This window comes from Podarcis bocagei (genome assembly GCF_964188305.1).
Source record: "Podarcis bocagei genome assembly, chromosome: 3".
NCBI lineage: Eukaryota > Metazoa > Chordata > Lepidosauria > Squamata > Lacertidae > Podarcis > Podarcis bocagei.
In genome coordinates, this window is record NC_138127.1 from 69,455,341 (window position 1) to 69,482,388 (window position 27,048).

The following is a 27,048-nucleotide window of genomic DNA, read 5'->3' on the forward strand; positions in this document are numbered from 1 at the left end:
TTGCAAGTTTTCTGGATAGGTTAGATTGGGCATAAAAGCAAATGCAACTTGTATAGTCAGTTTTGAGTGCTATTGTGCTCTCTGATCTATGTTGAAATGATAACCTTCTTAGTTCAGAACATGGAATTGAGTAATGCTAGTATTCAAGCAATATGCACCAGTTTGTTTTTCTTTGACCACTTCAGTAAATTAATTGTGTTCTGGCATATTCAGGAGAATTGTTGGCTCCTATAGCTGCTGAAGCCATGGAGGAAGCTGCAATGGGAGAAGAGGCAGGCGCTTCAGCTGCAGACTCGGATGATGCTCTTCAGCAGTCTGCAGTTCAGTTAGTAGAAACTATTGATGAGCCTTTGACACATGACATCACAGGTAAATATATACTTTGCAGAGGGGTAATGAGCCTTTTCCAAGCTGTTGCTACAGTTTTGCCATCTAACCAATAGACTTACCACCATTTCAGAAGCAGTTTAAAAAATCAGAATTTTAAAAAGGGTAACAAATAACTAAACTGGTTCTGTCAATAATAGTGCAGTGGTACCTCGCAAGACGAATGCCTCGCAAGACGAAAAACGCGCAAGACGAAAGAGTTTTCCGTTTTTTGAGTCGTTCCGCAAGACGAAACGTCTTGCGAGTTCTTGCGAGTTTGTTTCCTTTTTCTTAAAGCCGCTAAGCCGTTAATAGCCGCTAAGCCGCTAATAGCCGCTAAGCCGCTAATAGCCGTGCTTCGCAAGACGAAAAAACCGCAAGACGAAGGAGACTCGCGGAACGGATTAATTTCGTCTTGCGAGGCACCACTGTGTTTGTGTGTGTGTTTTTAGTTAAAACAGTGTTTGCAGTGATTCAAATAAAGATGAAAAGCATTGGCTTAGATCTTATAAATAAACTTAAGGAGGTTCCTGGAAGTAAAGTTTTCTGACTCACATGCATCCCCAGAAAGCCTCTCCAGAGTGTCATGTGACTCTTCTAGACTTTATGAGAATAGGTGCAGAGGGTGGTAGACTCGCCCAAAATCAGCCAGGGCAATTCTCTCTTTCCCCCATCAGCCTCCTGTGTCTCTTCTCATATTGTTCAATAAGACATGCCAATGTCCCAAGCGGGACATCATTACCTGTAACTTAAATTAACAAAGTTATTCATTGTGAGACAGATGTTTTACAGATGCCTAACACTCTGTGTATTGGAATATTGCTATGTTTTAAATAGCAGGTCCAAAAAATGCCCTTTTACTAGTCTGGTTCCAGTGTTAGAAACTGAGATATGAAAGCTAGGAGCTAAATGGCACCTTAAACCTAGGTTATGGGCGCAGCAACAGAATGTCTAGGCGTGCTTTTTTTATAACAAGAATAACAAAGCTAAAAATGAATGAACTGCAGCTAAAATATTATGTTCATTTTTCACATGGTCTAGTCCTTCCCCTGCCCACTCCCCTAATATTCTTAACTACACTACACTACACTACACACACACACACACACACACACACACACACAGGGTCTCTTCTCCAGTCTTCAGAAAGTAGCTGGAAGTGGGGAGGCAGAAAAAGGTCTTCCTTTCCTTCCACTCTGCTGTTTTAAACTGAAATCTTACTGCACCCACCTTACTGCACTGAAAACAGTACTGCACCCAGAGCTCAGAAACTGCTCGCACTAATGAAATTCCCTGTCGCAAAATGCACCTAGAACAATGGGAGTTTCAAACACTGTTTGGTTCTTTAATATAGTCTTAAATATTTGATAACTTGATCCTGCCCATGGCTGCTGCAGTGGTACACCAGATCTCTATAGAGTAAATAACAAGTTCAGAGTTTATGCCCCTTGATGAAACAAAGGTTGCGGGGGGCGGGGTTGGTGCACTAGCTATAGTGACAGAGGATGGGTAGAAAACCAGAGCCTGTTAAACCTTCTAGAAATCATTCATGTGAGTTCTGGGCTAGGTAGACTGGTTGACCCTTAAGTTACACAGCCTTTTGCCAGTTTTGTCTGTTATGAACCTTTACAGAGCATGGTGGTATTAAGCTCTTTGAATCACCTAAAGGTACTCCACCTCTGTCATCTTTGGAAAAAGATAAAGACATTGATCTTGAGTTACTACAAGACCTGATGGAAGTCGATATTGATCCTTTAGATATTGACTTAGAGAAAGATCCCCTTGCAGCGAAAGTCTTCAAGGTATGGCATGCATGAGTTTTCAAAAAAGCTTATATCTTTAACACAGTGCAACTTTTCCCAAAGTTATCTCCTTAGTCTTTTATGTGTGATACAGAATGAACTGCCAGAGAAAGAGAAAGTTTCAAGATGCTGGTGAATTTTTATTAAATGCCCATGGTGTTTCTGCCAAAAGGCTGTCTTTCGGAGTTTCATCTACTTTCAGAGATACCTGGAAAATACCTCCTTCAATGCTCAAATGCATTGGGCTTTTAAATAAAAATTCATCAGCATTTGGAAACATAGCCTCTCATCATGATGTATTTGGGTGCTTTCTTCTTCTTCTCTTTCTGTACTGTGGCTTAATTTGAAAACACTTTAGAGGATACTACTGTCATTTGCTTCTCTGCAGTGCCTAGCAAAACATGTTGCTATTCCAATTTATTATAACTTCTAAAGTACCATTTATAATCCTACTTCAAAATGTAGCAGTAGAAAAAAGTAGGTTTTTTAAATAGAAATAATCTGAATAATAAATTTGTATCTCATTTTATTTTATAAAGCCTATAAGCAGCACGTGGTATGATTACTGGGGTGCTGACTACGGTACATATAATTACAACCCTTACATTGGAGGTGTTGGAATCTCTGTGGCAAAACCACCAGTTACAACAGAGAAGAATGGGTCACAAACTGTGAGCGTATCAGTCTCTCAAGGTAAGCAATAGGCATAATCTTACCTTGTGTACTTTTTGGCTTGTTGGAGGAGCTGTTGTTGCTTTTGCTAATGTGACAGTCACAATATGATTATTTAGATATTTGAATTATGCAATGTTCTATGCCAGACTGTTGAGATATAATTAAAGGTATACAAATGCATGTTTCCAAAGAGCTATATTTGGCGTACCTGTGACACAGTGAAAACTGGAAGGTTCCCCAGTTCCCAGAAGCCCTGTGGATTATTGAGGAAAGGGGGTGGTTCGGGAAAGTCCAGTGTCCTGCTGGACAAATGGAGCTAGACATGTGGCTCTCTGTATTGTGGCTACAGTGTAAAAACCCAGTTGTGTTCAGTAAAAAGGCCCATTCAGTTGGTATTTGTTCCAAAAATTATTGAACTAAATCTTGCTCCTGAAAATAACAGTTGTAGGTTGAGGACAGACACCTAACTTTGTTGACCTAAGTCTCTGGATTTACTTAAAACCTGCTTTTACTTATCTGCATTATGTGTCCTACTTTTTTCATACACCATAGTTCATACACCAAACCCCATATCTAGCAACAGAAACAGTCAGTACCATAGGCCTAAGCATTTTATGATGATCTGTTAACATTTGATAAAATGTTTACTGTTTAAATGTGTAATAGGTCACAAATTTGTAATTTAAATGCTGACATTATGCTGCTTTCCAAAGCTTTAGATGCGCGCTTGGAGGTTGGACTTGAACAACAAGCAGAACTGATGCTGAAAATGATGTCTACTCTGGAAGCTGATTCCATTCTGCAGGCATTAACCAACACATCTCCTACATGTAAATTTGCACAGTTAAAAATAAACATCTCTGAACGTTGCGGTAATCTTTTCTCGTTAACCAACATCCTAAAAGCTCAGTTATCTGGTAGCTAGCTAGAATGCAAAGCACTTTAACTACCCTTACTAGCTGAGGACGCATGCACAACATATCTTTAGGCACCAGGGGAGAAAACTCCTCTATAACCAGGCCTGTGCCCTTTAACTATCTGTGATTTTTCAGAAGTGAGTGGGATTAATTATCTGATTAATTTGTAGAGGTTTTTTAGTCATATGGAAATAAGCAGTTGCATACACACCCTCACACCTTAAAGAGGGCAAAGACCAAAATAGCTATTTGCATGAACTGTACTTGTGAAAGCTGCTTCTGCTTGATTTTTTTATTATTCTGCCTTCCATTGCAGCCAATGTGCCACATGCCAGGCCATTTCTGAGAATCATCTGACCCTTAGTAGTTGGTCAGGGGGCTGTGGTAGTGAGGCCAGGGTGGGAAAGCCCTATTGTGCAAGTAGCCTTCTGTTTCCACAGCTGTTGTGTAACCCAAAGTATCTTCATGTGCTGTCCTTTTAAAGATCTTATTACTGTATTCAGTTTGTATTCTGGGGAATTGTTCTGCATATTGTGAAAGAGTAAATTAATGTATTTGGTGACAAAGATAAAGATGCAGTTTCTCTTTTTCATTTAAAAATAACTTAGCTTCGTGCGTGTGTTTTCTTTCAGTAACTCAGTCTCCGAGTGGAACAGATGATTCATTGTTACAGGGGCTGCATGCATCAAATCAGAACAACCAGTTTATTATCCAGCTGTCCTCCATACCAATGTTAAGTGCATGCTTCAACAAACTGTTCTCTATGCTACAAGTCCATCATGTTCAGGTATGTAATTGTTTGTAGAGAGTTTTTCTTTGTTGGCTTCTGAGAATGATATACATGCATTAACGGGTGCAATACCTTTAGTAAGTTAATTCTTCTCTGCTGGTGTTAGGGTGGTATGTCTGGTCACATGTTGGTTTAACTTACTCACACAAAAATTGCCTCAGGTGTATTTCCAGATCCTTATAGCTAGGTGGTCTTGCTCTTTGGTACACCTTTTTATAGCTGTACTGTTCCATCTTAGAGCAAGCAATATAGTGCAGAGCTGGCAGGTTTCCTGTTGGGCGAAGAATTGATCCAGAGCTTAGTTTCCACTGTTGTGCTGTTATATTACAGGCATGTAAAAATAATTTTTGAACAATAACTGTTGCACTTTGAGGTCACAATATTAGAAAAACCTTAGAGAAACTAAGCTTTATCATTTTGGACAGTGTGCTTATGCCTGCAGTGGCAAACTATAAAAGCAATTTGTGTTTCTAAAATACGTGTGCTGTGTCTGCAGATGCTGAGGCAATTTCGGATAGACTCTTTAGCTTAATAGTGCAATGCAGCTTGTTCAACTGGTGTTTGTATAGGTTTGCTTACAACATCGGAAGAGTGAAACTTGCTAATGCTGGATTTTTTTATTATTTAAAAAACAATACTAAGTTTCCAGAAACTGAACTGGTTGTTATAGTTACTGTTACATCAATGAGATGGCTCTTCTTTCTTTGCCTTTTGCCAACCATATGCTTGTTGGCTTACTTAAGATCAAAATGACACAGAATGCAGTAAATACATCCTACAATAGTAGGAGTGTGTTACAAGAGAACACAGGAGACAAATTAATGTTGGACTTCTTGAGTTACCCATTTATTGCACTTCCCTGACTTCCGAGTTCCATAACCTTTTCCTAAATATGTTTGGAAAATGACAACTGATTATCTATTATCCTCTAGCTCGAATCCCTTCTACAGTTATGGCTCACATTAAGCCTGAATTCAGGGTCCACTGGGACTAAAGACAACTGCACTGATGTTTTCTTGTATAATGCCAACCGGACACCTGTCATTCCCTTAAATCAAGGTAAGCAGCATCAGTGTGTGTGTGTGTGTTTCTTCATAGTGTAAGACAGCATTTTTACACTATTGGTGTAGTGCTGTACTTGTGAAGGTCTGCAGCAGCTTCCCACCACTTGGGGCCCTCTTGTCTTCTAGGCAAGGTGCCAAAAAAATCATGGCAACATAATCTTCGCCTTAATTTATTCTGCAAAGAAATGGCAAAGTTGAGGCTAGGCAGCTCTCTGCTGTGGATGAGTTCTGCAGTTAATTTTTGTTCTTGGGTGCTGGTGAACCTGTGAAATTTCTTATCTGGCCTTGCTCACATCAGTTTAATCTCCTACCCATGTGCTTATTACTCAGATTGGTTGTTCAGTGCATTCTCCAGCTTGAGAGATCCAGATATTTGCCAGCTTTTGCCTTTCTAAAAAGTGATATTTTCATTCTCCTCTCCCCCCCCATAACTGAAGTTTCCAGTAATTAAAAAAAACCCTTCCACTATTCTTTTGTGATATGTTGTGTTTTGAACTGTGTATTTGTTACAGCATCAGTAACTAGCTTCCTGACTGTCCTGGCATGGTATCCTAATACCTTACTGAGAACATGGTGCCTTGTACTCCATAGTCTAACCCTCATGACGAACATGCAATTCAACTGTAAGTTCCTCTGGAATGTTGCACTTCTAAAGCCTATGTTAAAAATATAATTTTGATTTATTTTTTAAAAATACTAAATCTTTAAATTGGTTTGATTTAGTTTGAATGTAAGTGATAGACATGCCAGCACATCTGTTCTAAGTCAATAAAAACTTAACAAGGAGGCTCTTATCTAGAATTATCAGTCCATTATGTAGCAGTATAAGTAATAGCAAATTTAAAATAAAAGCCTTCATGGGGTATCATGGGGTGTTTGAGTTACATATTTAAATACTTAAGGAACCATGTTTTATATTGTGAAAAACTTGGTGGTTTTTTTCCTTGTGCAAAGAAGATACAGGGATCGTAACATACTTGCTGTTTAAGTGGATGGAGAGGTGCATTTGCGCAGAGATCTTCACTGAGTTACCCATTTAACTCATTTTCTCTGGGTAGCAGATATCAGCCTCGGAAGCTCATTGCAAGCCTGAAAATGGCCACTTAAGTTCCGTAACGGAATTTCTAGTTTCCTACTTAATTGCATTTGTTGTTCCTCCTGGGACCAGCTTGGCTATAAGTAGCAACAGAGCTGCAGCTTCATCTCCTTTGCTGATGGACCTTTCTTTGGCTCTGAAAGTTGTAGAGGTTGTCTTGCAGGCAGGATCTGTGCCCAAGAGTGAACAGGGAAGTGATATGGGTCCAGTAGCTTCTTGACAAGAGTCTTTGACTGCATGTGTGAGAGCCACTGCCTTCACCAGAACAGCCAAAAGTACACAGCCTTAATATTCTTCTAAATGTAGAAGAATGCAATTCATAGTATCACCCCTTGGCATTTAGAAACTGCCAGATAGCACCTTGGGCTCAAAAATAGGGAAGTACAAATTAATTTAGGTTAATTGGAAATTTATTAACTGGGGGCCTCTGCTCCTGTTTGCTTTGGTTGCCAATCCACTCACCCCTTGCCAACACTGCCAACCTTTGTACCATGGCCAGCCCCCCCCCCCGCTCCCTTCAGCTCCCACCCCCTCACTGCTTCCTTTAACCCACCCTAATTCTTCCATTGCAGCTTACCAAACAAAACCGCCACCCCATTGCCAATCTCCATCCCCTCACAGTTTGCTCAAACCTCCCCCCCACAGCCCACCCCCAATCCGAAGATCCCCCTGTCACTGCTGCCACCAGTGATGAGGAGGGGAATGAAGATGTGGAAGTATTTCTGCCCTTCACTGCTCTTGCGCCACGGCCGGAAGAAAGTGTGCATTTTTAAATGCACTTTTCCTTCTGTAAGTAAGGGGCAGACAAAGGGGAGACTGGAAGGGCATGGGAAGGCGTGTCTTGGCCAGTTGCCTGCCCCCTTCCTCCATTGCCTACTCCCTTGCACCCTGTCTCCCAAACCAACCAGCAACAGAGGGAGAACAGAAAGGTTTGCAAAGCCACACTGTGCTGATTTACCCACCTGCCTGCCGCTGGTTACCTCCTTCTTGCTCCCACTTGGCTGCCTGAGGCATCTGCCTGTAGTTCTGTAGTCACCCTGCAGCTCGTATCGGCAGCCATGCAAACTGCAGCCCAGCAGCATTTTTCCTTACAAAAATAGAGTATGAAAGAGAAATGAAATGAAAATTTATTATTCAAAAGCTCAAAATAAAGGATGAAACAGGAAAGGTTGGAACACTCACAGGCTCAGCAACATGAGTTAGAACGACAACAAAATCTAAACAGTTTTTGGGTAAACATTTCCACAGAAACTTTGACTAAACCTTTGTCTGGTGCTATAAGACGATACAGAGCACGGCCTTTTCTGTACTGGATGAAACAGCGTAGCTATTTGGGAATTTTACTTTTTAAAAACTTTGTCTTACAGCTGGTCCCAGCAGTGCCATTACATCTCAGGAAAGTACTGCCCAACTGTTGGTGTCAGATTCCAACCTCATTCATGTTTTAGTGAAGTTTCTTTCGGGAACCAACCCTCATGGAACAAATCAACATAGTCCACAGGTATTATTTTTATTTGCTGTAAACAAATGTTGGTGGCATTCAGCTCACCTAAGGATGGTGAAAAGCTTGTGTGTGAAATAACACTGAATGATTGAAGACTGATTGCTTCCTGTCAGCATTCTCTACTTGTCTGTTTCTTAATCATAATGACTGTGTGCCAGCTTTGTCAATACTATGAAACTATTTACTGCCTTCCACCATGTACATGTGAATCTTAAGAAGGAGTTAGCATGTGCAGGGTTCCAGCTCTCAAGGACTGCCTATGAACATTTGGCAGGCTCCCCCCCCCCCTTCAGGCCTTTTCTCGAAGACACAGTGGGAAAGGATTTCTCATGTGCTCCACTATCTCATCACACGTTATTAGTCATGTGGAGCATAGAGTGCATGTCCCACTGAAAGTGGGATAGCATTGTCACCAGCCTCAGTTCTGATTGAGCTTGTAAGACTCTTTATCTAGCCATCTATAATGACAAGGGCTTGGGAACTGTTTCAGAAAATGCCATTCTTCAGAACATAATCAAAATACCTTTTTAAATCTTTCCCTCCCCCTAGGTTGGTCCAACAGCTACTCAAGCTATGCAAGAATTTCTTACTCGTTTACAAGTGCACCTTTCTTCAACATGCCCTCAGATGTTCAGTGAATTTTTATTAAAATTAATACATATTCTTTCAACGGAGAGGTAAACTTTTGATTATTATAAATACTTTTATTTAAGGTTCAAAGTTGGGTTAAAATTAAAGGTGTGAAGGTCTGGGGTGGATTGGATTCCCCACCCCCCACTCTGTTGTCCCAATTTTTCCAGGTCCCCCCCCAACACACATTTTTCCCAGGTTTTTTTCCAAGCCTTCGCATCGCTAGTTGAAATCTAAATTTATGAAAAGAAACAAGATAATTTTTTACTGTCAGATTTTCAGCATTTCACAGAATTGTAGAGGTGGAAGGGACTATGCTCTTTCTTTTTACTTATTATTACAATAATATCACACCTTGCCTCCAATGAGGTCAACCTTTTGAGGTAGGTTAGGTTGAAAGATGGTGACACGGCTTCAAGATTACCCAGAAAGCTTCATGGCTAGTTAGGATTTGGACCCTGGTCTCTCAGTACCTAATCCAACACTCTCAACCACTGTTCCTGACCCTAGAAGGAGAGAGCAGCATGAACTGCATGTGATCAGTTCCTCCTTCACATGCAGCTGCTGGGTGACCTTGGGCCAGTCACACTTCTTTGAAGTCTCTCAGCCCCACTCACCTCACAGAGTGTTTGTTGTGGGGGAGGAAGGGAAAGGAGATTGTTAGCCGCTTTGAGACTCCTTCGGGTAGTGATAAAGCGGGATATCAAATCCAAACTCTTCTCTTCTTCTTCTTCTGATCAGGAGTTGCACTTACTATTTTTATCTATGTAAAAATGTATACCCTACCTTCTAATCTCTAGAAAGATTCTGAAGTAATAAAAAAATACAACCATAGGAATTGGAAAAGCAAACAGGAAGAACGGGCAACCATTTGTTACATGCACAATTTCAATGTCCGTAAATTGTTGGTTTTCATGAGCGAAAATAATCCTGATTTGAATTTCCTTCCCTTCCAGGGGTGCTTTCCAGGCAGGCCAAGGGCCTCTGGATGCACAAGTGAAGCTTCTGGAATTTACCCTTGAGCAGAATTTTGAAGTTGTCTCAGTGAGCACCATTTCTGCTGTTATTGAATCCATCACATTTCTTGTGCACCATTACATTACGTGTGCTGACAAAGTTATGTCTCGCAGTGGGTCCGACAGTTCAGTGGGTGCTAGAGCATGTTTTGGAGGGCTTTTTGCTAATATCATCCGGCCAGGGGATGCCAAAGCAGTCTGTGGAGAGATGACGAGGGATCAGCTCATGTTCGATTTGCTCAAGCTGGTCAACATCCTAGTGCAGCTGCCACTTTCAAGCAACAGAGAATATAGCGCTCGGGCTCAAATGGCCAGCAGCACTACGGACAGCGTTTCCGATGAAGAAAAGGTTTCAGGTGGAAAAGATAGCAATGGAAACAGTGGCAGTACTCAAGGCTCAACAGCATATGTGGCTGACCTAGTCTTAGCTAACCAGCAGATTATGAGCCAGATTCTTTCTGCTCTGGGCCAGTGTAACAGCAGTGCTATGGCAATGATAATTGGTAGGTATTTTAATAGTGAATGTACTTATTTTTTATATCTGGCTTGTTTGCTAAAAAGCTTAAAGCTACACTCAGTTCTTAGACAGTTTCCCATGCTAGCATATTATAGGACCAGATCCTGCTTATATTTGTAGAGCCTAGTGGCTCTGGGCTTTTAATTTAAAGGCTTTAATTTGATTTGTTTGATTTAATTTGCAATATTTTAACACAGCACGGAGTGGCCTATATTAAAATTATTGTATCCTAAATCAGTATCTGGTACATGAGCACTCACGTGAGTACTTGGGCCCTTAAATCCCAGTGTTAAACTCGCCTCATCAATTTCTCAGTGCATCATCCTTCTGTCAGTAGCTTAATTTTTCTGAATTAAAATTAGTCTCCTAATTTGGGGGGGGTGTGTAAACCCCTAATATATTTCTAGATAAGGCCAAATAACCCCTTTCTTGCTTTCAAATACACCCAAAGTCTCAACAGAATTACATGGTTTGTTAATATTATGCTGTCAGAGGGTTATTTATATGATATGCACTTCTTGGGCAATAGATTTTACAGTATATATTCTATTTGCAATAGTTTAAAGGGCACCCAAGATTAAGTGGGGGCAAAGCTTATCTTCAATGTTTAGCAAGGGTTGTTTTAGTCCCTCAAGCTGATACGAATCTATTTAATTGCTCCTAGGTGCAAGTGGTTTACATCTTACAAAACACGAGAATTTTCATGGTGGATTAGATGCCATTTCGGTTGGAGATGGATTGTTTACCATACTAACAACACTCAGTAAAAAAGCCACTACGGTGCAGGTGATGCTTCAGCCAATTCTTACCTACATGGCCTGTGGGTATATGGGGAGACAAGTAAGTGTTTCAAATATTACTTTGTAATTGCGTTGAATGGGCCTGATCCGGTCCCTGCCTAAGGCATTTGGAAACTCTGTATATACAATTGTACAATATCATATGCAACTTAGAGTGTCATTGCACATGCTCTGAGTGTCAAAAGTTCCAGGTTCAATACCCAACACCTCTAGGTTGGGCTGGGAGAGAATCAGTCTATAATCTTGGAGAGCTGCTTCCAGTCATTGTAGACAATACTGAGTTAGATGGACCAATGGCCTGAGTGTCTTTTGCATTTCCTATGCAAGGTTGTTGACAACTGAATCCAGGCTCCTGAGTGTGCTGCTTGTGGAGCCCTTCCCTCCTGTGGCATACAGTGTGTGTTCTTGTGCAGCAGGCTGTGTCAAGACCAGCTGTGTTGCCAACTGATAATTCTCCTTCCATGTCCTGAAGATCACTAGATTGAGGCCAATTTAGATGTAGACAAATGTGTCTTCTTCATAACTTTTGTGTGGGCTCAGGATGCTGCTACCAGAACAGCTTTGAACATGCTGCAGAATGTAATTCCAACTGGCTACAAAGTGAGCAAATGCAATCCTTGGATGTGTGAGTAGTAGAGATAGGGAAGCGCTGATAATCCTTTAAGCAAGCTGGTGAAATGGGATAGTATATATTTTTTGGTTTTCCTCTACATGTTCGTTGACTTAATTATTTTACACTGTGCTGCATGAAGCCATTTCAATCTCTATGGAAGGACTTCCCTATCTAATCTTAATGCCCCAGAGGAAGCAGAAGACGACCCACAACTAATAGCAGTTTATTAGTAGTGTGGTGCTGCACTGTAAAAAGTGTTTTTGGATGACTCGCTGGCTCTACTGCTCATGTGCATGACTGAGCATTGAGAGTGCAAAGGAATTTTCTCTAAAACCTGAAACAGATTGATTGGTCTATGGCCATTTTTGGCTTTTTGCCTTCTGTGCAACATGTGGCAGGACTAGATCTACCTGAATATTCTAAAGCCGTTCTGCAAGCACCTTTTATCTGCTTGTGATGCACTGGAGTCCATATTATGTAATTTGATCTGTTGGGGATATGGGTTGATGGATAGCTATTCTTCTGCTTTTAATGGCCTGTTTACAGCGGGGGTTTTCTTACGTTAGCTCATGCCAGTTTTAGTAGTATTTTGTTCTGTTTTAACATTGTTTTTAAATTTCCTTATGATTTCTTTAAAAAAATAATATTTATTTGCTGCACATCTGACTGGGTTCCCCCAGACGTGGCATAGTCAATAAAAGTAAAACTATCTAAATATTTGGATGACTGATTAGCTTGGCTAATCTGGCAGCTGATAGTGATTTTTGGAATCTCTGTTAATCTTTGTGATTAAAAATGGAGAACTCCCTAAATCCTGGATCAACATGCAAGTATTAACTAGTTTTTGGATTTGCTTTTGGTTTTATTAAATAATTTTACTTCATTAGTAGATTTTTTACATGCTTTTTTAAGGTCAAGACAGGTATTATTAGATTTCTTTGTTTCACTGCTACTGCAGTGCTAGTCAAATAATTGGTCGTAATTTTCTCATCTCATTAGTATATTGATCAGGCATTACAATTGAATGTTCCATCACCTATTGCTTAATGTTTGGTTTGAAAAAAGTGGGCGGCATGCATTGTTCCCTTTTAGTATGAAGAAATAAACTCTAAAAGTCTGATCATGTGGAAGCAATTTCTGTCAAAAAAATCAAAATAGTATAATCATGTTTATTTAAAACTATATGATTCTTTGCATTTCCACCAGGGTTCTCTTGCCACTTGCCAGTTGTCAGAACCACTGCTGTGGTTCATCTTAAGAGTGCTGGATACCAGCGAGGCACTGAAAGCATTTCATGATATGGGTGAGTCTTTTCCCTGGGAAAATCTGTCTAGAAGATTACTAAGGTTGGTATAAAAACAGCCTTGTGTGAGAGAATCTTCACTGTCTCTCCCCTCCCTCTCTCAGTCTGTGGAACTCTGCAGAGTAACATATGCTGTTGAAGAGGTTCCCTGGCCATCAGGAGTTACTTTTGGGGGTGCGGTTCAAGAGACTGCTGTGGCACCTGTGTTGGTCCCAGTATGCATGCATGGTTCTATGCATGGCTGTTTGGAATCTGACTTACATCTGATTTTACACTTTACATATCAGTACAAATTACATACATGGAATCTGATTTTACATATCAATATTGGCCTACAACTATGTGTAAACCACTGAGCCTCTTGGGCTTGCTGATCAGAAGGTCGGCGGTTCGCATCCCTGTGACGGAGTGAGCTCCCGTTGCTCTTTCCCAGCTGCTGCCAACCTTGCAGTTCTAAAGCATGCCAGTGCAAGTAGATAAATAGGTACCGCTGCAGCGGGAAGGTAAACGGCATTTCCGTGCACTCTGACACTCATCACGGTCCTCCGTGCACCAGTAGTGGTTTAGTCATGCTGGCCACATGACCTGGAAAGCTGTCTGTGGACAAATGCCGGCTCCCTTGGCCTGAAAGCAAGATGAGCGCCGCAACCCCAGAGTCGCCTTTGACTGGACTTAACCGTCCAGAGGTCCTTTACTTTTACTTTACTTCACTTTGTGTGTGCACCACCATTTTTTAATTTCTAGGTTCTCAGTGAAACAGTAGTATGGGTAATTGCAATTGGAATTGTGTCTGAACTCCATCAATAACAACCAGTTAGAGGACCAAATTTGCAGTGTTGTGTCTTGCTTGTTTAAAAAGAGGGACTTGGGTTATTGTTGTTGTTGTTGTTGTTGTTTGCTTCATGTCATGCTGTAACCTTCATTAACTTTCTGTTTCATTATAGGAGGAGTTCAGCTTATTTGCAATAACATGGTGACAAGTACCAGAGCCATAGTAAACACAGCAAGAAGCATGGTTTCAACTATTATGAAATTTCTAGACTCAGGCCCTAGCAAGGCAACAGATAGTAGTTTGAAAGCAAGAGTGCTAGCTTCTGAACCTGATAATGCAGAAGGAATCCACAACTTTGCACCATTGGGTATGTTATGTGCCATTTTAAGACTGCCATGTTGAAGCCCCCTTAGTTTTTCAGTGACATTGCAGATGCTATAGTAATAATAACCTCCTCTATTTCTGATTCAGGTGTTCATGTTCTCCTGCAAATGTAGCCAAAATAGCACCATCCCCACACAAGGGGCAGGTATCAACAGATAACAGTACAAAAAAACTTCAGACTGAAAAAAACCTGGGTCATAGAAGAACCCAAACAATCCATTGGGATCATGGGATGTTAGTTAACTAAGAGGGGGGAAAGCTACAATCCAGGCATTAGGGAGAAAGCCCCTTTCCAGCGATTGGCTGGAAAAGGCAGATAAAGTCAGGGACATATAGATATAAAGGCATATAGAGAATCATCTCATTTTTTCAGGATAAGTCATTTCTTAGTTCACAGTGAAGCTATATATAAATGTCCCTGTGGGTGCAGAAGTGAGAGCTCTCCCGAGAAATCTGTAGAGAAATTTTCAGATTTTATTGTAGCTGGAATCAGGCACAGCAGGGTCCACCCATCCTAGAATAAGAAGAAAAATCCCAAAGCATATCATAGAATATGAGTTGGAAAGCACCCCAATGGTCATCTAGTCAACTCCATGCAATGCAGGAATCTCAATTAAAGCACCCCTGATAGATGGTCATTCAACATCTGCTTAAAAAGAGATGAATGAGCACATCCAGTGGAAAACCTGTTCAGGGAATGAGGTGGAGAGGAGAGGGATGGCAGGAAATGGGGCTGCTGGAGGCTTGCTCAGTGGCTATGGAATGCTGGCTGATGGTTGGGGAGAGAAAACCAAGGGGAAGATAACTGAAATGTTATGGGCTGAAGTCCTGAGCAGGATCACTCCACATTGCTGCATTTTGTTTTAAGTATTTTACTAGTAAATACGATATGCATATGGTTAATCGGGTGTAGAAGGTGGTATATTCTGAATCCCCAGCTGATTCAAATAGTAAAAAATTTATATATATAATAGTGACTGAAATTAAAATTACTTATAAAAATACTATGTATAAGACTGTTCATGAGAGTGCAGGCTTTCCATGTTTCTTGTATCATCTGCTTTTGGTTTGAAATAGTATAAGATTTTGGTCCGCCTTTTCCGGGGGGGGGGGGCGTATTTCTGCAGCTTGTGTAAGAGAAATTTCCAGTTCTTTATAACTCTGTCTTGTGAGTACCATCCCCGGACTAGATTTGGGTTACTTTGTCCCGTCCGTATATTTGAGGGCTTTGTTTGAAGGAAACTCAGAGCATTGTAGTTAGCCTCAAATAGTTTTAGATAACCTCAATACACAAGCTTGACACTTGTATGTTTCTGCCATCTCTCATTTTGAAATCATTCACAAATTCGTGCCATTCGTTTGTTAAAGGTTCAATCACATCAAGCAGTCCTACAGCCCAGCCTGCCGAAGTGTTGCTACAAGCGACTCCACCCCACAGAAGAGCTCGGTCTGCTGCCTGGTCTTACATCTTTTTGCCTGAGGAAGCTTGGTGCGACCTTACAATTCATCTTCCAGCTGCAGTGTTGTTAAAAGAAATACACATTCAGCCTCATCTTGCATCTCTTGCAAGTAAGGATATTTTGAGAACACAATTTATCTTGTAGGATAAAGGGGGTGTTTTTAATTAAATATTTAATTATCAATTATTTCAGTAAATAAGAATGCTGTCCACAAAGGCAATATTCACATGAGTCAAAACAGTTCACATCTTGGTTTAATAAATTTGTGTTGGCCGTATAACTACAGTTTGTGTTTTATGGAATCTTGAATCCAATATAGAATTCCTTGTTTTTGAAGCTATTTGTCTAGATTTGAGAAAAGGCTAGTTGGCAAATATATCTGATACAATCACTTTGCTCTCTCTGTCCAATACTGTAACATATTGCTTTTTATAATTTTTAATATCAGTCTGCATCTTAGTCTCCCTTTCCTTTCCCTCCACTAACCAATTATTCAGCATATCACACAGGCCTTAACTTTGTTGGTACAAAGCTTCATGCTAAGGGGGTACAATGTGCATAAGACCTCAATGAATGAATGCAGCAGTTGCAAAGAAAACGCCAAGTTGCATGTTGTACCAACTAGATGATCTTTTCTATACACTAGTTACCTTTGCAGTTTGGCTAAGACCTGTGCTGTAGTTTACTATAGAATGCTTGTGCCTTGTAGAAATGTTTTATTTAATGGGTGACGTGCTACCATTTGTTAAGCAGGATTGTTAAATGACATAAGAAAAGCCTTCCTGCATCAGACCAAAGGCCTGTCTCACCCAGCATCCTGCTTCCCACAGTGGGCAGCCAGATGCCCATGTAACGCCTACAAGCAGGACTTGTTGCTTGGCACGGGTATTCAGAGACATAGTTTCTCTGAACCTGGAGGTAGCATATAGCAAACTAGACACTTAACCCTTGATGCACAAATCTATGGACTGAGGATAAGGCTATTTTCCATTAAAAGCCATATAAATGGCAGTGAATTCCATAGATGTGCCATGAGAAGAAGTACTTCCTTCCATATGTTCTGACTATCCCACCAATCAGCTTTACTAGATAACATTGGATCATAGTCCTTTTGGTCTTCTTAGTCTTGGTGGTACCGTAATTTTCGCTCCATAACACGCAGTTTTTTGCTCCTAGAAAGTAAGGGAAAATGCCTGTGCGTGTTACGGAGCGAATGCACTCGACCGGAGCCATGGCTGCCGTCAGTCAAGCAAAGCGGAGCCGCTTGCAGGGCTTTGAACAGCTCTAGCTTTGCTTGCTTTACAGCCAGGAGGAGGGGGAGGAGCTGAGGAGGAGGGAGGGAAGGAGAGCCATGCCAGCAAAGCGGGCAGCAGCCGCTTACACGCGAGGAGGGACAGACGGGAGCCATAGCAAGCCGGGAGAAGGCAGGCAGTTCAAAGCCAGCAGGCGCTTTTAAAGTAGCCGGCAACAGCTGCTGCAGCCTCAGCTAGCAAAGGTCCCAGCGCTCTCTAAATGGAGCAATGAGGCTGCAGAGGGACAGGAGGGCTTGGATCAGGAAGGATAAAGTTTAAGCAACCAGCAGCAAAAAAAACCAAAACCAACCTGGAGCTCTGAGCCAGGAGCGCAGTGAAAACCAGGAAGTAAAAGAAAAGGCTATCCCCCCCCCCCCCCGCTTCTCAGCTGTTTTCAGGCAGGATAGATTTGAGCATTGTCTGGGTCCTAGTGCCCCTACTGCTTTTTGTGCTCCATTCTATTGCTGCTGGTGGCTGCTTATCACTCAAACTGAACCTGATACCAGTAGCCACCTGTACAAACAAAGTAGAAGGCTGCAAGGAGGAGAGCTTTTACACAGCTAATGGCAAATCCCCTGCAATCCAAGTCCTCCTCACTTGCTCAAATCTATTCTGCCTCAAAACAAGGAGCAGAAGAAAAAGGCTGCAAACTGTTAAATGGAAAAAACCCCAGGCACAGGGCAAATGCCTTAAGTATACCTTTAAAGCAACAGTGCTCTTTCCCTCCCTGCTCAGCTCGCAGAAAAGCTGCTTCTCCACCCACCCCACGCGTGCTCCTTATCCCTTGAGTGCTTTTCCTTCCATCCCCACTTAAAACGTGGTTACAAAGCACGGATCCACATGGATCCTCAGGATTTTTGCACTGGGTCACCCCAAACTCACCATCAGATCACATGTCTGTGGCCACAGCATGAACCACAAAAATCATACATCTACTGTTTCATTTAGAATATTTTTTTCTTGTTTTCCTCCTCTAAAAATTACGTGCGTGTTATGGTCAGGTGCGTGTTATCGAGCGAAAAATACGGTAGCTTTCCTGATCTGCAGTATACATTCTAGCTGAGCATCTGTTGACTGTAGTTTTGAATAATCCTCATGCTTTCTGGAGAGATTTGGCTTATTTATTTATTTATTTGACTTCTTGGTTTTTCCTTTCATCATTTTCACTAGCCCACTTCTTTTTCATACTTCTTTTCTTTTGTCGTTGGACTCCCTTGACAATTGCTCACTTAACCATTTGTTGAATTTGATAGCACTGTCGTCCCTGTTTCCAATCAGTTCAACACTAATGTTCACTTATGTTTGTGGAGATGATCTTAAAATCAGTATTCTTGCTCCACCTAGTGGTAACAGGCAAAAATTACAGCCTAGTACCATTGGGTGGAGCAAGAATGCCCATTTTATTTTTATTTTTTTAATAAAGAATGCCCATTTTAAAACAATCTCCTACATGCATTAAGAAATCTCTTTTACAGGTAAGAATCAAATGGTCTCTTTTGCACCAGGTCCTGGATGCCACTTCTTATTAAGTCCAGGGTTGCCTCTCTTCTGGTTATTTGACCAACTATTTAGGTAGTGCTAGTGTGTGCAGCATACATTGTTTTACGTGTTGAATAATTTTACTTTACATTTAAAAGTAATGAACTTGATGCCTTCAAATTTATAACACAAATCTAAGTAACTGTATGGTTTGCCTGCCTGTCTCTACAGCATGTCCTTCGTCAGTATCTGTTGAAATTAGTGCAGATGGGGTGAACATGTTACCTTTGTCTACGCCTGTTATCACAAGTGGTCTTACGTACATAAAAATACAGCTTGTAAAAGCTGAAGTTGCCTCCGCCGTTTGTCTTCGCCTTCACCGCCCACGAGATGCTAGTACGTTGGGACTATCTCAGATTAAATTACTTGGGCTCACTGCCTTTGGTAACACTTCATCTGCAACTGTCAACAATCCATTCCTTCCTTCTGAAGACCAGGTATCCAAAACAAGGTATGTATAATAACAACAACTTGTTTGAACCCTGCCCATCTTCCAGCATATATAAAAACATAATCAAACATTAAACCTTTAAAAAGCTTCCCTATACAGGGCTGCCTTCAGATGTTTCCTAAATGTTATATAATTACTCATCTCTTTAACATCTGATGGGAGGGCATTCCACAGGGTAGGTGCCACTACCGAGAAGGCCCTCTGTATGGTCAGTATCCTTGCGTTTCCTCCGTTATGCGCCAAGTTATGAGATGTCAGCAATGTTGTAGGCCAGAAACACATAGAAGCTACTTTCCGCTGCTTTGCAACTCCATAGATATCACTTGTGTTTTTCTTCGTTGCATTAAAACACCAACCTCTGCAAAATAATTTATGTAATATCTGTGCATATATATGTTTAAAATCAACTTCCTATTCAAAAAAGCAAAGCCTCTGCCTAGCACAGTCCTAAGAGGGAAACTGCATATGCATGGGAAATGCAGCAGGAAGCCCCAAGACAGTGGTAGGGAACACAAGGCCTCAACTTTTGTTCTGTGATGCGGTTTGTCCCCAACCACACCCACCTGTCCATTACCTGACATTGTGTGACCATTGGGCCAAACCCAAAAGGAAGGATTGGGAGTACACTCTAGGGAGCACACTCTAAAATGCTTGAATTAAGTATTAATAGTATTGAATTAAGAGAGCCAGTGTGGTGTAGTGGTTAAGAGCGGTAGATTCGTAATCTGGGGAACCTGGTTCGCGTCTCCGCTCCTCCACATGCAGCTGCTGGGTGACCTTGGGCCAGTCACACTTCTCGGAAGTCTTTCAGCCCCACTCACCTCACAGAGTGTTTGTTGTGGGGGAGGAGGGGAAAGGAGAATGTTAGCCGCTTTGAGACTCCTTCAGGTAGTGATAAAGCGGGATATCAAATCCAAACTCCTCCTCCTCCTCCTTCAGTAGGTTTTTAAAAACAAACAACAAAAGCAAAAATTGAACCCGGGGAGACTTAATCCCAAAGTGAAATAAAAAGGATCAGACTATAAAGTTGCCACAATCCTATCAGGGTACATTTACCGTATTTTTCGCTCTATTGGACGCACCGGACCACAGGACGCACCTAGTTTTTAGAGCAACGGACAGGCTGCATGCAGCCTGTCCACTTCTCCCAGAGCTTCTCGGGGCTGCGGGGGAAGCCCGGGTTCCCCCACCAGCCCCAAAGAGCAAAGAAGCCAAGACAGCGCACGGGATCCATGGCCGTGCAACCTCTCCAGCCAGGAGCTAAACCTCTCCAGTGCAGCTAAAGAAGACAAGGCAGCAAGCGCGATCCATCCCGCTCACTGCCTTGGCTTCTTCTTTAGCCTTGCACAGCATCTTTAGTCTTGCGCAACGGGATGGATTGCGCCTGCTGTCCACCGGGGCTGGACTAGATGACTCCTGGGGTTCCCTTCCAACCCTGCAATTCTATGACCTCGGAAGGTGTTTGGGGTCTCCACCACTGGAGGCTTTTAAGCAGCGGTTGGGGGACCATCTGCCTGGCGTTCTTTAGCTATGATTCCTACATTGTGAGGGGGCTGGGCTAGATGACCCTTGGGTGGCCCTCCCAACTCTATACAGTCCTACAGTTCTGCGGCAGGAGATCCACAGCCACTTCACACAATGCCCACTCCCAATTTTCATCTGAGAGACATGTGTCTCTCAGTACCCCCCCACCTGCCACACTTCCCCCACCCCACTTAAGCTGAGGGAATTCCTGCCCAGAGAAACTCCCAGCAATCAAGGAGGAGGAATCCGCTGAAGCCTAGAGCAGCGGAGGATCCATGGTCCCCTTCCTTCTCTTCTCCGTAGTTGCTTTGAAGCAGGAAAGTGGGAGAGGAGCTGCTTACACGAGTGTAAGCTGCTCCCCTCCCACATTGCCGCTTCAAAGCAATCACGGAGGAGGGAATCCGCTGAAGCCTCCAGCAGCGGAGGATCCATGGTCCCCTTCCTTCCCTCCTCCGTGGTTGCTTTGAAGGAGGAAAGTGGGAGAGGAGCTGCTTACACGAGTGTAAGCTGCTCCCCTCCCACTTTGCTGCTTCAAAGGGAGCCCGGGAGGAGGGAATCTGCTGCAGCCTCGAGCAGCGAAGAGGATCCATGGGTCCCCTCTTTCCCTCCTCCGTGGTTCCTTTGAAGGAGGAAAGTGGGAGAGGAGCTGCTTACACGAGTGTAAGCTGCTCCCCTCCCACATTGCCGCTTCAAAGGGAGCCCGGGAGGAGGGAATCTGCTGCAGCCTCGAGCAGCGAAGAGGATCCATGGGTCCCCTCTTTCCCTCCTCCGTGGTTCCTTTGAAGGAGGAAAGTGGGAGAGGAGCTGCTTACACGAGTGTAAGCTGCTCCCCTCCCACATTGCCGCTTCAAAGGGAGCCCGGGAGGAGGGAATCTGCTGCAGCCTCGAGCAGCGAAGAGGATCCATGGGTCACCTCTTTCCCTCCTCCGTGGTTCCTTTGAAGGAGGAAAGTGGGAGAGGAGCTGCTTACACGAGTGTAAGCTGCTCCCCTCCCACATTGCCGCTTCAAAGGGAGCCCGGGAGGAGGGAATCTGCTGCAGCCTCGAGCAGCGAAGAGGATCCATGGGTCCCCTCTTTCCCTCCTCCGTGGTTCCTTTGAAGGAGGAAAGTGGGAGAGGAGCTGCTTACACGAGTGTAAGCTGCTCCCCTCCCACATTGCCGCTTCAAAGGGAGCCCGGGAGGAGGGAATCTGCTGCAGCTTCCCCCACCTCCCGCAGAAGCCGTGCACTCTTTAAAGGGGCTGCGCGGCTTCTCCTGGCTTTTCTGGGAGGTGGGGGGATTCCCCCACCTCGTAGAAAAGCCCGCAGGAGCCGCGCAGCCTTTAAAGAGGGTGCCGCTCTTGGGGGCTTTTCCCCCAGGAGGGAGAAGGGACTGCTGCAGCCAGTCACTCCCTTCTCCCTCCTAGAGAAAAGCCCGCAAGAGCGCACGAAGCTTGTGTCCGGCTCTTGAGGGCTTTTCCCGCCTGCCTCCCCCCCCCTGCATTCGCTCCATAGGACGCACACACATTTTCCCTTGCTTTTTAGGAGGGAAAAAGTGCGTCCTATGGTGCGAAAAATACGGTATGTGGATGTCAACACCGTCCCAAGAAGCTTTACTAATTGAATAAACTTGCTCAGGGTATACAACCTCAGTAATGGAAATCCTGTTCATGCTTTTAACCTGCAGGGGTGGAATGAATTGCTTTGGCTTCTTTGTCACCCTTTCCCCTGCAACCTGACTGCAAGTCTAGTGACTTCTGGTGGTTGGGTAAAGGAAGAACAAATCAGCTGGATTTTACATTATAGGTGCATGCTCACACACACACACACACACACACACATACACATGAGTATATGAGAGAAGAGAGGAAGGAAATGAAAGTTTATATATGCACAAAAGAAAGAAAAAGCCCCTCCCCCTTTTGGGCATCTTTGGGGGGGCAGAGGGAGGTAGGACACAGGCGTGTAGACAAATCCCAGCTGTGCTGTGGCATTGGGAAAGAAGGGGAAAAGAAACTGCCATGGGGTTGGGGCAAAGAGCAGATCCCACAGGACTTTTTCAGCTGAACTTGGACGTATCCCCTTCATTGCCTAAGTGAAGTGAGAACAGCTGCCACCCTTCCATCCTCAAGAAGGATGGAGAGACCCCCACCTTAAGTGCCCTGAGCCCGCCAGGTGGCTTCATTACCCCAGCACATCTGTTGAAGTGGCTCCATTACCATGCTGCCAGTGCAGCAGCAGGACCTCTTTGCCCACCCAGTGCATTACATTGGGGTACTGGAGCCGGGAGGGTGGCCAATGGGCCCATTGGCCCCTCAGAGCATCTGGGCCACAGGCCACTGCCTCTCCTGGGGCCCTTCTGGTGCCAGGCCTGAGAGCATGGAACAGTTCATCAAGAGGTTCAGTACTATCTGTTGTAGACTGAATCGTAACAAATCTTTTTTTAAAAAATTGCAGTGTCTGTCAAAGAGTCTGCTTTTTGTAGACCTTGTCCAAAAAAGATTGTTCTATTGGGAGCTCAGACTTCTGGGTAAAACGGTGACCTCATGAGAAAGCAGTTTCTTTGTCTGCTTATTTCCAATACTCTCATTACTTGCACCTGTCTGTTACCTTGTCTGTACCACTGTTTCAAGGCCAAAGATGACCTTACAGTTTTCCACAGGGATCCTTCCATAAACATAGCATGGCCGGCAGATTCTAAGCTTGGAACCCAAAGCATTTTATCTTGCCATTTAAAAAAGTTGTTGCTATTCTCATTGTTTAAAGAACATGATCAATCTGGGATAAAGTACTTTTCATTTTTCTCTTTTGGTCTGTTATTGGCTTACATGGAGTTAGTATGCTTTCTTGAATCCATGTTGTCATTTTCTGCATTGCAAAGCTTCTCCACTGTTAGCACTTAAGTTGAAAGTACCCTTCCTTCCATTTTTAAGCTTGTTTTAATAAAGTTTTGGTTTCTTTGCTTTCCCAGCATTGGATGGTTAAGGTTGTTGCACCATTGCCTCACTCACATAAGTGATTTAGAAGGAATGATGGCAAGTGCCGCTGCACCCACTGCCAACCTCTTGCAGACGTGTGCTGCTCTACTGATGTCTCCATACTGTGGCATGCATTCTCCAAACATTGAGGCAGTGCTTGTAAAAATTGGACTTCAGTCTACCAGAATAGGCCTGAAACTGATAGACATTCTTTTAAGAAACTGTTCTGCATCAGGGAGTGATCCTACAGGTAAGAATGTGGCTGTTTCCTTTTTTAATAGTCTGGTGACTTGATAAAGAGTCTTACAGCCTTTCCTTGTTTAGAGAAATGAATAACTGTATCAGAATAATGAAAAGCATTTAGTTTAGTAGTTTAAAAATAAGTGATTTTAAAGTTCTCAACAGTGTAAGATAATTTGTTAAGTTGTCCAGCTACCTTTCTTTGTATCGATGATAATTATACTACTATTGTTAAGATAAAAGTTTAAGGTTTGTTTTATTATTCAATCCGTTAAACAACACTTTGTTAGCTAGTGAATCGCATGTTCCTTAAGACATTAACAAATCTATTTTTCTTTTATGTGAGAAGATTTGAATAGCCCCTTGCTTTTTGGGAGATTAAATGGCCTGTCATCTGACTCTACCATTGACATCCTCTATCAGCTTGGGACTACTCAGGACCCTGGAACGAAAGATAGGTAAACAATGTGCATTGTCTCTAATACACACAAGCACAACACACATAATGTGGGGATCATTGCAGAGATGATTACAGTGATGCCCTCAAAGGGACCACAAATGCAGATCTGGGTAATCTGGACATTACCAGTTTGTATGCATGTCAGTGGAGACTGGTAAAAGGTGTTTGGAAGTAGGGGCAGTGCTAGCGGCCTGATGTTTTCCTTGTGTATGGGATAAAGCATACAACTAAATTCCACAACACTAGTATTATATATACACGCCGTAGAGGGACATAAGTGTGTAAATCTTTGAGAGTCCAAGGTAGCCAACCAACAGAAGCCAGAGCAAGCTGCCTTTTAGATGTGTGTGAGGTTGCAATTGCTTTTTTCAGACTTAAGCCATTCCTGGACTCCTTTTCCCCTTGCACAGGCTTCTGTTTATAGTTTGAGGGGAAGTGAAATGGCCATACAAGACAGAATATTTGATATTTGCAAATACTTCCCCTGTTAATGCTATAAGTCAAGCCATTGACAAATTATTTGCAGTTAATTTAGGCACATCTGCCTTAGAAAAATGCCTATGCTAATGACTTGCAGTTGCCATGTCTGTTAATCAGACCCCCTGGGGAAATACTGAATTGTCAGTGTCACCTGAAATTTGTTAAAATACTGCCCATTTGATCTTAGACTGACATGTTGGAATTATTTTTAGTTTGTCTGCTGGTTGATATTCAGTATGCACACCTACCATTCATTTCATTTTCTCTCTATTCCATAGCACATTATTCCTTGTACCTTGAGCCTGTGTAATGTGTGACTAAGTTTAACCTTGAAATTATGTGTGTCCATTTTCTAGAATTCAAGCCCTATTGAAGTGGGTCAGTGATTCGGCAAGAGTAGCTGCTATGAAAAAAAGTGGCCGAATTAACTATATCTGTCCAAACAGCTCTACAAGAGAGTATGGTCTTCTGATGCCATCTCCTTCCCATTTGCACTGTGTAGCAGCAATTTTATGGCACAGCTATGAATTGCTTGTAGAGTACGACTTGCCAGCATTGCTGAACAGAGAGCTCTTTGAGTAAGTAGCTTAACTAAACACCTGCGCTATCTCCAAACTATATTTCTTTCTAAAACCTTTAAGCCTTAGTCCTACAGAGCAATAGTGAGCCACATTTTTTTTATTTGTGCTTAAGAAACCAGTGCATGGTTATATACTACTAACATGATGCAAGACTTTCTTCTTCAAAAATAGATTCTACAAAGGAAATCAGATCTACTGACTATCACTTTTCACCTTCCTTTTTGTATGAGATGTTTTAAGTGACTTTGACAGCTCATTTCATACATTTCTTGTATTGGAAGTTTTAAATTGGGGATGGGGAGCAGTTTTAGTTGGTGAGCTATATATAAGGCTCATCATTCTGGACTATTGGCCATGCTGCTGGGGCCGATGGGAGTTAGAGACCGACAATATCTGCTTCTGTCTGCCATATTGAACAGGGTGATATTTAGGATTCTTTTTTGTTAACTAGGAGAATTGAGTGCGTGTTATGTTCTAATTACTTTCCCCTTCTTCCTTAGGTCTCTCTTTAATTGGTCCATGTCTCTTCCCTGCAATATGGTTTTGAAGAAAGCTGTTGACAGTCTGCTTTGTTCAATGTGCCACATTCACCCAAACTATTTTTCCTTACTCATGGGCTGGATGGGTATTACTCCTCCCCCTGTGCAGTTGCAACACAGACTGTCTATGACAGATGACAGCAAAAAGCAGGACCTTAGTTCATCTTTAACAGATGACTCTAAAAATGCACAAGCACCTCTTGCACTAACAGAGTCTCACCTGGCCACCCTCGCTGCCTCGTCTCAGTCTCCTGAAGCTATTAAACAGCTGTTGGACTCAGGTTTGCCCTCTCTTCTTGTAAGAAGCCTTGCGAGTTTCTGCTTTAACCATACCTCTGCCTACGACTGCAACACTCAGTCAACGGACAGTTCCCAAGACAGGCTCAGAAGACACCACGTCCCGCAGCACTTTAACAAGATGCCCATCACAGCCGACTTAGTTGCTCCTGTTCTCAGGTTTTTGACAGAAGTTGGAAACAGCAACCTTATGAAGGACTGGCTGGGCGGCTCTGAAGTCAACCCACTGTGGACAGCACTTTTGTTTCTCCTTTGCCATTCTGGTGCTACTTCTGGTGGACATGGTGGGGTGACTCAGCAGACTAGTGCTAGGTCAACTTTACTTTCTTCAGCTTCTGGAACAGGACTGACGACTCAGCAAAGGACCGCAGTTGAAAATGCCACAGTTGCATTCTTCTTGCAGTGCATCTCTTGCCATCCTAATAACCAGAGGTTGATGGCTCAGGTAATAAACAAATTCACATGTTGAGTAGTTGATATTTATTAAAAGATCAGTTTAGCTGGATTTGAAGGACTGGCTGAGTATGTGGGGGCTGAGACTTCCCTTGGGGATCCAGACCTCCTTTTGTGTTTTGCCTATGATAAGAGCAGAGTCTTTAGGGTGTGTTGCAGAACAGACTAGATTCCTTTTCAAAATAAAGCTACTGGATTTGCTGGGGTTTATATGCCATTGCTGCTGGATAATGTGTGATGCTGCCCCCATCAAAAATCTGCAACTCTTTCAAGCCACAACCCCAGAAAAAGTTAAAACATAGCCGTTGATGTAATGTTCAGACATTATAATCATCATGCCAAGGGTTGCTGTAATAGATGACTATAACATGGAAGTCCCTTGCAATATGGATCCCCCCCCCCAGCACACAGAGCTTCCATGATAGCAGCAATTTCTGATGCCATTGCGGAGATAGTTTCCTCGTGAGCCTGTTTGTTATTACATGCAAATGAGGAAATACCTCATTTTGCTTGGTGAGTGCGGTCAA

At 42.8% G+C, this 27,048-nt stretch overlaps 1 protein-coding gene across 7 annotated transcripts in view; it reads left to right on the forward strand.

Moving 5' to 3' along the window:
• BIRC6 (baculoviral IAP repeat containing 6) overlaps positions 1-27,048 on the forward strand; it is a 142,629-nt gene that overhangs the window by 56,347 nt on the left and 59,234 nt on the right. For 5 of the 7 annotated variants that reach the window (XM_081187982.1, XM_081187988.1, XM_081187986.1 and 2 more), the window contains 19 exons: positions 214-369; positions 1,999-2,168; positions 2,708-2,861; positions 3,557-3,673; positions 4,393-4,547; positions 5,483-5,609; positions 6,127-6,237; positions 8,078-8,211; positions 8,764-8,891; positions 9,801-10,363; positions 11,042-11,217; positions 12,997-13,093; positions 14,038-14,232; positions 15,618-15,818; positions 18,712-18,991; positions 23,465-23,721; positions 24,061-24,169; positions 25,008-25,229; positions 25,733-26,513. In XM_081187982.1, the coding sequence (XP_081044108.1) occupies positions 214-369; positions 1,999-2,168; positions 2,708-2,861; positions 3,557-3,673; positions 4,393-4,547; positions 5,483-5,609; positions 6,127-6,237; positions 8,078-8,211; positions 8,764-8,891; positions 9,801-10,363; positions 11,042-11,217; positions 12,997-13,093; positions 14,038-14,232; positions 15,618-15,818; positions 18,712-18,991; positions 23,465-23,721; positions 24,061-24,169; positions 25,008-25,229; positions 25,733-26,513 (4,133 nt within the window). The remainder of the gene's footprint in view (positions 1-213; positions 370-1,998; positions 2,169-2,707; positions 2,862-3,556; positions 3,674-4,392; positions 4,548-5,482; positions 5,610-6,126; positions 6,238-8,077; positions 8,212-8,763; positions 8,892-9,800; positions 10,364-11,041; positions 11,218-12,996; positions 13,094-14,037; positions 14,233-15,617; positions 15,819-18,711; positions 18,992-23,464; positions 23,722-24,060; positions 24,170-25,007; positions 25,230-25,732; positions 26,514-27,048) is intronic. The other 2 variants (XM_081187984.1, XM_081187985.1) reach the window with 1 other exon arrangement.